The sequence below is a fragment of the Panthera uncia genome, assembly GCF_023721935.1.
Source record: "Panthera uncia isolate 11264 chromosome A1 unlocalized genomic scaffold, Puncia_PCG_1.0 HiC_scaffold_17, whole genome shotgun sequence".
In the NCBI taxonomy this organism is placed as follows: Eukaryota; Metazoa; Chordata; class Mammalia; order Carnivora; family Felidae; genus Panthera; species Panthera uncia.
This window is the reverse complement of record NW_026057577.1, coordinates 26,499,426-26,509,599: the sequence shown is the minus strand read 5'-3', so window position 1 is coordinate 26,509,599 and position 10,174 is coordinate 26,499,426. Positions and strand designations below refer to the sequence as shown.

At 51.6% G+C, this 10,174-nt stretch overlaps 1 protein-coding gene across 1 annotated transcript; it reads left to right on the top strand.

The window, feature by feature from the left end:
* Positions 1-277: 277 nt before the first annotated feature.
* FSTL4 (follistatin like 4) lies at positions 278-3,080 on the top strand. The gene is made up of 4 exons (XM_049648869.1): positions 278-425; positions 856-1,164; positions 1,379-1,523; positions 1,743-3,080. The coding sequence occupies exons 1-4, from the start codon at positions 278-280 to the stop codon at positions 2,443-2,445; spliced, it is 1,305 nt and encodes a 434-aa protein (XP_049504826.1). The 3' UTR covers positions 2,446-3,080.
* Positions 3,081-10,174: the final 7,094 nt, after the last annotated feature.

Below are 10,174 nucleotides of genomic sequence, written 5' to 3'. Positions count from 1 at the left end.
ACACAAAGAAACTAGTAGAAGTGGTCTTGACCCCTTTTTACACATGCAGAAACCAAGGATTAGAGAAGTTAAAACAGAGGCCAAGTTTACACATCCAGGAAGAGTCAGATGAAATACGAGGCCAAGTCTCTTTTTAGTTCCTTATTCTCTGCTGCCCACTGCCCATGGGTTTTCCAGAAGCCCCCAGAGCAGCCATGGAGAGGGCCAGCCAGGGAACAAGGCCTCTTGTTCATCCAGAACAGCCAGAACATCCAGAACCATCCAGAACAGCCTAAAAATGGTGGCCTATGGTCTCACCTGCAAACCTCAGCTCAACCTGGCTGTTCCCCCTGCCTGTTCATTTCAGACAACCCCTAACACCTACTGTAAAGTCACCACTGCAGAAGACTCAGCCTGCCCCTTTATAAAGTCACAGAGACCGGAAGGTCGTGCCTTTCTTTTGTGTGACATCAAGTCCCTTTCTCCAGGAAGAAAGGACTCATTGTTATATATTGAAGCTGGACTTGCAAAACTAGGCCCACCCACTGATCCAAGCCCAAGAAAGAAAACAGCTCCTTTATGAACCCTACCGTGTAGACAGCACCTGGGAGGAGCCTCTAAGATTCTGGTGGTTGCTCAAGGGTGAAAAACCCCCAAAGAAGCTGAATTCAGGCGGGAGTCTAGCACATTTACAGGCTCTGCGGCACCTGGGTGTGGCGTTTTACATTCAAGTTCTTTACCAGAGTTTCATGCTCTTTCCATGCTTGATATCTTTAAGAATGCTTTAAAGATGCTTTTAAGTGGGCATTTCCCCCACTCAGAGACTCAGGTATTCAAAAGAGAAGTGTGGAGGAGATGTTTCTCTTCTTCCCATAGGCATCCACAGCACCAAAAGGCCTCTCTCAGCGATTGAGGCAGAGGCTCTCAGGTCAAAGCCAAGTCCTGCCTGGGGTCAGGCCTTCTGGCAGCTTGCCACCCACCCCCAGAGGGGAATTTCACCAAGCCCAGATGTGAGCGGCTACCGCCTGCTGGGCCCTTCCCCTCAAGCTTTGATCCAGTCCTCCCAAAAGCCCTCAGAAGGAACTGCCCTCTTCCTCATGGCAGAGGCTCTAAGAGGCCGTCCACACACCGGGCTCTGCAGTGGGCAGGGCAGCAAGGCCACACCAAGGCCATCTGGCTGCAAAGGTAAAAGCTGTCCTCAGCTCCCCCCTGCCCAAGCTTCCTCCCCCAGGGGATCAGGGATCATAACCGACACAGGAGAGGCTGCCCCTCCACCTTCCTCTCCCCCCGGGGGAGGGAGCGCTGGAGGAAGCGAGTTGGCTTGCGGGGCCTGCTCAGAATCTGATTAGTCCAGAGGACAGTAGCAGCAAGCCCACCTCTGCCGTCCTCCTCCTGGCAGGCGATCAGGGGCTCTTTTCCCTCCAGGCACAGGCCCCCACTTCCCAGCTGGCAGCAGGCCTCAGGGGAGCTGATGTGAAGGCATCCCAAAGGGAGAAGCTATTGACGGCACTTTTATGCTCCTCCTTTACCATTTCTAGAGATGAGTGCGTGTTATGAGAGCAGAAATCGAGGAGCATTTGTAATGCGGCTGCCTTCATTTTCACCTCGTAGATGAATGACTGAAGAAGCCAGGCCCTGCAGGATGGTACATCTAATTAAGAAGCTGTTAGCGCACTGAAGGATTAGGATAAAGGGAAGAGAATGGATGCAATCCTTTAGAGGAATGACAGAGCCCCTCCTGACCTCAGTTCTTCCCTTCGCAGGTTCGGCTTCATCTTCAACAAGTCTGAGCCCGCAGTTCACAAAGTTGACCTGGAAACACTGGTGCTGCTCAAGACCATCAGCCTGCAGAGCCACGGCTGCGTGCCACAGGCCATGGCCCACACCCACCTGGGCGGCTACTTCTTCATCCAGTGCCAACAGGATGGCCCCGCTTCTGCCGCCCCCCAGCTGCTGCTCGACAGCGTCACGGACTCCGTGCTCGGCCCCAATGGGGACGTGACTGGCACCCCACACGTGTCCCCCGACGGGCGCTTTGTAGTCAGCACTGCTGCCACCAGCCCCCAGCTGCACGTGCAGGAGATCACGCTGCAGGGGGAGATCCAGACTCTCTCTAGCCTGAAAATAAGCCAGGGCATCTCTGACGTGGCCTTCCAGCACTCCTTCACCCACGGCGATCAGTACTACATCTACGCCCCCCTGGAGACAGAGCCAGACCTGCTGTTCCTGGAGCTGTCCACGGGGAAGACGGGCATGCTCAAGAACTTGAAGGAGCCGCCCACGGGGCCCGCATGGCCTTGGGGAGGGCCCCGCAGGATCGTGAGGGACAGCGGGCTCTTCGGACAGTTCCTGCTCATCCCCGCCCAAGAGTCGCTGTTTCTCGTCAACGGGAGACAAAACGCTCTGCGGTGTGAGGTGTCGGGCGTAAAGCGGGGGACCACAGTGGTGTGGGTGGGCGAGGTATGAAGGAGCCCGGGGCAGAGCCCTGGGCCACCAAACACCGCCGAGTCCTCACACCGCAGCCCCAAGCAGGCGCCCTGTACATTTTCACGGACAAAAGCAAAACCTGTATCCGCTCTGTGGTTCAACACTGGCCTCCTTGCAAGTTTCCTAGTATAAGGTATGCGCTGCTAACCAGATTGGGGTTTTTCGTTGGGAAGTATGATTTATGCCTTGAGCTACGGTGAGAACACACGCTGCTGTGTAAAGGAATCATTTCTGTGCCCAGCTACACGCCATGTTTCCTGGGGAACGCTGCGGAACCAAGAGCTCCTGCTTTCCAGGCTGACACTTGTGTCGGTTGCCTTCATGTACTCATTGTCCGTCACAGCTGGGTCCAGCCCACCTCCCCCCGATGGAGTGGCCCCGAAGCCGGGCCTGGAAACTCAGTGCGAGCCCTGGCTTTCGCTCCAGGCATGAGAGCCACGTCTGCCCTCATTCCGGACCTTCTTTTCTCCTGCGCAGCCGCTTCATGCTTTTTTTCCATGTGACTTGGTGTAAGCCTGAGGGAGATCCAGCCAGACTTCTTGCGTCTTGGGGGATGGGGAAATCACTTACTTTATTTTGGAAATTTTGATTAAAAGATAATTTTTTATAATCTCAAATGCTAGTAAGCAGAAAGATGCTCTCCGAGGTCCGCTCTGTTCGTCCCTGCCTTAGGCCAAGTCTCTGAGAGTCACCACCCCACACCCAGAAAGAACAGTGATCATCCAGGAATAACGGTCCTCTATACCACGGACACCCTGAGTACAGATCTAGTCACCACAGTGGCAAAGACTTTGTTCTGGGCCGGGACGCAAAGAGACCAGGACAAACCCTGTGTGCCTGCTTTTTACCACTGAACGGGGATGTTTTATGAGCCGGGCCCAGTTCCCCAGATTCAGAGCAGACTGGGCTTGCCACGGGGGCGGCCTACAGAAGAGTGACCTCCTGGTGCAACACAAAGACACGTGTGGGGTCCAAGTGGCTTCTGTAGGCGATCCCTTTCAAAAATCAATTTCTTTTCTGCCCGTGGCCCTTGCACTCAGCTCTAGCATGCCCGTCATTGCATCATCACGGCACAGCACATTTCAGTCTTTTCTTACACGTGGACCCTTCTGTCCCCAATAATACACACTGAAAAACCCACAATCAGAAGGCAGAGGGAAGGGGGGGGGCCAGTGGCGGGAGGGTGTGGGCTGCCAATGCTTCATGATTCCCAAATATCTCAGACAATGCTGGGCTGTCAGGAGGGCATCGAGGGAGTACAACCCAGCTGGCCCCGGGAAGACAGCTCATGTTGGAGAATGTCAGCTTTGGGGCTCCCGGCACACCCCTTCTCCCTCACCTCATTCACCAAAACACACTTGTATGGTTTCTGGCCTGAATGATCGGTTTTCAAGTCACGTGAAGTTGGAAGAGATGGTCTCATCATGGACACCTCACCTAGGGCAGACTGCTTCACCTGCCAACATGGCCATGCTTTTCCCGCTCTGATCACTGGCTGCTTTCAGGGAAAGGAAGACACAGACCCTGCCTTGCTGTAAATACAGCTCCCTTGCACACTCACCTGAATGCCCAACCTACCTGACCCCAACTTGATTTCCTGAAATCAGCCAGTCCTATTGTCTCACATATCTTGGTCCATCCAACACCTGTCCCCTCCAACTCCCAAGAGTGTGCCTAGGTATGTACATGCATACTTTAGATTTCGTTACATGTACTTGAGCTGTAGCTACAGGTTGAAAGGATGGACTTCAAAAGCCGCATACTCAGTTTCCCAAGAGCTGGGATGGATGGGTGACACCTCTCACCCTTTCTTCTTCCTGCCCCAATCTCTTGACACATTCACTTCCAGACTTCCACATTTATCACTGCAGTTCTCCACTTTCACCAACTTCTCCCTTTGGAAAAATCTTCCAGATGATGGCAACCCCTGGCGGAGAAAGTCTGAGCCTACCTGAGGAAGAGCCTACCACCTACCAGGTCAGGACATCAGCCCCTCGGGGTCATGGGTTCCTAAGTCAAAGACCAGTCCAATCCCAGCAGGCCTTGTGATCTGGGAGACTGCAGCATCCGTTCCTTTGCCTCATTCCTTCTGTTTCTAAGTATGTCTGAAAAGCATTTCTGCCTCTGGCTAACTCACTGTGCAATTAACTGGAGATGCCAGCTTAGGGCTCGGGGCCAGCATTCCACACACTGTTGAATCAGAGCAGGGATTCGTAGGCCTGAAAACAGTGCAATCTGCACATTCACAAAGGCAAGAGAGTAAATGCTTTTTCATCACAGCAACCAGCCGAACTGCTGGGTGGGAGGCAGAGGAAAGGCTGGCCAGGTTGCCCCCACCCCCCTTCCAGCCCCAGAAGCTCAGAGGAACACGGTCCCAAAGTCACTGGTGTAAAAAGTTACCACAGCAGGTGAGCCTTGCTGCCGACCCAGCCGCAGCCCTCTGACAAACACACAAGATCACCTAACAACCGATACTTCACTTTAAAGAAGCACTTCATCTTAACAATGACACGTTCATAATGAACTATTTCAAAATTTACTGAATTTTGAAATAAAATTAATTTCACAAAAATTCAACATAGTATTTTTTTTTCATAACAACTCACAAATAACCTACACCTTTGCTGATATTAAGGATTTGAAATGGAGGGGCTGGTGTTCCTTCCGCCCCAGTGAGCAAAACCCTGCATGGAAGCAGTGGGTCTGAAAGCCTGCCCAGCCTTCTACCAAGTGGTAGTAGTAAGAGGGAAGTGTCTGCTTGCAGGTGGCCACACGGACCATCTGCACAGGATACCTGGGTGTGGACAACGTGCTGTGTGGCAAATGCCACCATCCCCACCCCAGCAATCCTGCCCAACAAACTCTGCCTGGGGCTGGCCCAAGCTTCTTCCCTAGGTCTCCCAGTCAATTCAAGTGTCTCACTATACCTTCCCCAAGCCCCTGGAAGTAGCTGGAAGGACCTGTGAAGTGTGGGTGGGGCCAACCACTAATCCCCAACCACAAGATGCAGAAACTTGAATCTAGACGCATCGTGAACAGAGACAGAAGCTCAGCCCCTGCATGCCCCCTCCCACCTCACCCCTGCCACCTGCTGTCTTTCCCACTGCTCTGTGCAGAAAAGGGCTCCCAGCTCCAAGGAGGGCTCCCGAGGATAGCTCTTAACCCTGAAAAAAGCAGAGAACTGCCTGTTGACCTAGGGAACCTAATTGCTGAGGCTCCATTTAGGAGAGCAGCCTGAAGTTGGTTTTGTGTGGCCACACCTTCTTTTCTGTTGACCAATAACCTGTGAACTAAAGGAGAATCCAGAACAGAGATGTGCAACAGATCCATTCTCGCTGTATTTTTCTACCAGGGGCTGCAACATCATCAATTCATTTCTCACTGTGTGTTTCATTCAGACACCGTGGATGCTGAACCACCCTCATCACCAAATCCCACAGCCCTGTCCTGGGCCCTTCTCTCCAGAACCAAGCCCCTTGGATTGCTGAGGCCACTTGCCCTCCCTCCCGTGCACTACTGGTCTACCTCACCTTCTCCTCCCTGTACCCAGCTCCTCTGACAGCTGCCCCCACCCAGGAAGCTGGACAGTGACGTGGGCCAACAACAATGACATGAAATCCTTTGCTGTCCTTGCCCACCCAGAACCCCAGGTCCTGTTCCACGTGCAGTCAGAACCCACTGGGACACAGCCCTTGGCCGCCCAGAATCACAACCTCCACAGTCTAGCTCGCAGACCTTCCAAACGAGGTAACCAAGACCAGAGCAAGCTCACAGGTGTCAGAGAAGTCAACTGTTGTCAAACAGAAACTGTCAGACAGGAATAGAGACCATGACGTCTCAGCCAAGCTTCGTCCCTTAGAGGGCCCAAGCCACACCTCCCTCCTTCCCACTTCACTCTCAGCCTTTCTGGCTCCCCTCCTATGCTTCAGGTCTCCTGCACGTGTGCTGTGCCACAGCTCCTACAGTTCAAGGGACAACTGACCTTACTGTCACACCAGCTCCCCACAATGGCCTTTGCCCATGCTGCTAGCTAGCTTTGGAAGTCCAAGTAAGAAGTCACTCCCAGGGCCACATACTACTATTTGCTCCCAGAGGAGCACAGAGGCAGAGGAGTTTTGTTTGACAAAGTTACTAGCTGCCATGGCTTCTGTCCAAAATCATAGAGATTACAGAGTAGAGAGCGGCTTAAAAGATTCAAAGGAGAAAATACATGGTGCCTATTCTCGAGGTCTGACTACAGGACCCCAAATCCCTCATGCAGCACAGGCCACTTCCTGCTTCTCTCTTCACCAGATTACCTGCCAAGTTACTTGAGAATCTGAGCATCTTATGCAGGCCTGCAGGCTTTAGGCACAGCCACACAGCGGGCAGCAGGAGCCCAGCAAGCATGGTCTCACACATCCTCTGGAGCTGTAGGAAGCAGTGGGGATTAAACCAAACACAGTGTGTGAAATTATAGAAAGTATGGGAAGAGCAGGAATTGGCCTCCAAAACTGAGAGTGAGGCTTCCTGAGCCGGCACCAAAGTGTTGAACCTGTACTTTTTGTTTTTCTTGGACAAACCCACAATTCACACACACACGCACACGCACACGCACGCACACACACACACCCTTTCCAAGCTCATCTTGACCAATATGGGACCATCTGTTTCCCCTGTGGCCCTAGAGAAGGTGGACCATCCCCCAGAGGGCTCTAGAAGGCTTAGCCTGCACTGCACAAAGCGCTAACTGTTGATTCGCCCCTACCCCAAGCATGGTGGCCTCTCCACATGTCACCAGGGCAGGATCAGAGAATGCTGCCCTTTGGGGACACACTCTTCAAGATCGGAGCGTCCTAGCGAGTTTCCATAGTTACCACATTCGCCTGCCAAGATCAGAGCTTCACGGCGGTCGTTGGTGGTATAGTGGTGAACACAGCTGCCTGCCAAGATCAGAGCTTCATTTGTAAAGAAGCTCAACTAGTCTCTGCTGATCACGGGGCCCAAGTGCTTTCTCTTTTAGAGAAAATTCCCTAAATCCAAACCCTTGTCTGCTGCCCAGCGTGACATCTGCCATCCGTTTAAGAGTCAGTTAAGATACTTCAGCTGCTTCAGAGGTGCAGGATGACAGGTCCATAAGCCACCACCCCAGACCCCACAGCAGCCCCTGTGGCTGGGCAGCCCCCATTTCTGGCCTGGCCCCGTAACCCCCCCACAGTTCCCCCTCCTGCTCACACTTTCTGAAGGCCCTGTGAGATGGCCTCAAAACAGAAGTGGCCATGGAGTGTTGCTGCAGTGGTCACACACACAGTGTTTCATGCTATAGTGTAGCTGAATGGCCCTCAAGATACGAAGTCACATGCATACCCTTTGTCCCATTAAGATTCTCCTCCTCCCCCGCCTCAGAAAACTTTCAGAGCTCTTACATCAAGGCAGATATATTATTTTGAGCAGTTGTGTAGACACCAAAATCTATTTTCTGTAATCACCAGTATTTCTCAAAAGGCCTCCTGTACTTACGATACATGTGAATTTTTCCTTGTTTATACGATATATATAAATTATTTTTAATACATCAACTTTAGAACTTTGTACCAACACAGTAACCATACCTGGCATTTGAAATAAGTTTGTGTTTACTTTAACGTATTGCACAGTATTGAACACACCGTGTAACTGCAGTACCACTTGATATAAAGACGATTCACAAATTATCATCAAGTATTGTCAATGTAAATGCTCTTTTTCGGAGGATTTTACAATAAAACTTGAGAAAAGTTACCGTCTGTTGCTGCCAGTCTCTGTGCAGCTGGTGAAGCGAGAAGGGGCTAAGGCAGGACCACGCACATGGTTCTCCCCATTCCCCATCACCACAGCAGGTTCTGGAAGGGCCAAGGGAAACGGCCTCTCCTCTGGCCTGCTCCGAAGTGCTGCTGAGCAAAGGCAGGCCCTTGAACATGGTAGTCCCTTCCCCCATGTTCAAATTTCGGGTCTCCAAATGTACAACCAACATCTGGATCAAAACTTCTCTTCACCTGCCCTGGGAGACTTGCACAACTTGCCACAGTCTCTACCTCTAACTCACACACTTGACTCCAGTAACTCTTGGTTCTCATTGAGGTAGACTTTGCAGCTAGGAGGTAGAACATATAAAGTGCTCAGTAATCACCAAGTTACCAGGGCAGAGCACCTGCCATGGGCTAGCACTGTGCTAGGTACGGGGGAAAGAGGGCTTGACAAAGAAGACATGATTCTTGCCCTTGGTGAGTTCCGTGTCCACTGCCCCATGACTATGAGTGCAGATTCTCCAGAGAAATAGAACCAATAATGGGTGTGTTTGTGTATGTGTGTGCGCATGCACGCACACGCACGCATGTAGGTGGGGGAAAGAAGGAGAGAGAGCTTTATTTATCTATCTATCTATCTGCTGGGTAGGCTGTCAGCTGGAGACCAAGGGAAGGCTTGTAGTTTGAGTCCAAAGGCCATTTGTTGGCTGAATTCTTCTGGGGAGGTCAGTCTCCTATCTTAAGGCCTTTAACTGATTACATGAGGCCCACCCACACAACAGAGGATACCTGCTTTATTCAAAGTATACTGCTTTAAATGATAACCTAGTGACAATAACTACTTTCACAGAAGGACCTAGAAGAGTGTCTGACCAAGTATCTATCTGGGCACCATGATCCAGCCAAGTTGACACATAAAGTTAATCATCACAATGACATAAACAAGACGATGTGATGATGCTCATCTTCTCTCTTGGAAGAATAACTTGCTATGTGCCAGACACTGCAATAAACAATAATAAGAACCAGTTTTTGTTTTGTTTATAAATTTTTAAATTTTTTTTTTATCTTTGAAAGAGAGAGGTGAGTGAGTGAGTGAGTACAGGAGGGGAAGGAAGAGCAGGAGACACAGAACCCAGAACAGACTCCAGGCTCCGAGCTGTCAGAGCCCAATGTGGGGCTCCAACTCATGAACCGTGAGATCATGACCTGAGCCGAATTCGGATGCTCAACCAACTGAGTCACTCAGGTGCCCGAGAACCACTTATAAAAGTTACCATTATCTACACAAGGCAAGGGTTGGTGTTATCCCCAACTCATAGAAGAGGAAATGAAAGCTCAGAGCAAAAGAGCCAGATTCAAATTCAAGTCTATAAAGCCAAAATACACTCTCTCAACCACTAAACCACTGAACCCGAGGGTACCTGTGGTACCCATCTCCACAAAAGTCAGAGCCACAGGTGCTCCAGGCCCGTGACCTCACAAACCCCCTGATGGCACAGCCCACTAACCCTAACCTCCAAAGCCAGCTGCCCAGAAGAGCCCTCAAGATTTGGGGTCTGCCCTGTCCCCTCAGGAAAGAGAAAATGCACTGGAACCCAAAAACTCTGGGTAGAGAGCAGATTGCAATTGTCAGCTTGCTTGCTGCCTGCAGAGGCTGGGCTCTTCCCCGCACACACTCTGGTCATCTCTTTTGTCCTCACAAGCCCCAAGATAGCAGGCGCTCGGATTGGAGGAGAGGGGGATAGCAAAGATGTAGCCGGCAACAAGACCGGCCCCAGACAGGTGGTGGCAGAAGTTTTCATCTCTACTGTGTCCTGCCCGTTCCCTCCTCAGCAGCCTGAACAGAGGCTACTTCAAGAGACACACAACGTGTGGGGCCAGCCCCATGCAGTCAGCTTTGGGAGGTCCAGGAGGGGGACAGGGTCCTTAGCTCTGCCCAC

Bases quoted from the DNA above. Each gene is read 5' to 3' on its own strand.
- FSTL4 (XM_049648869.1), top strand. From the start codon at position 278: ATGGTGGCCTATGGTCTCACCTGCAAACCTCAGCTCAACCTGGCTGTT. The intron at 1,165-1,378 runs GTAAAAGCTGTC...TCCTCCTGGCAG, and splicing joins AAGGCCATCTGGCTGCAAAG to GCGATCAGGGGCTCTTTTCC. The intron at 1,524-1,742 runs GTGCGTGTTATG...TTCCCTTCGCAG, and splicing joins TTTACCATTTCTAGAGATGA to GTTCGGCTTCATCTTCAACA.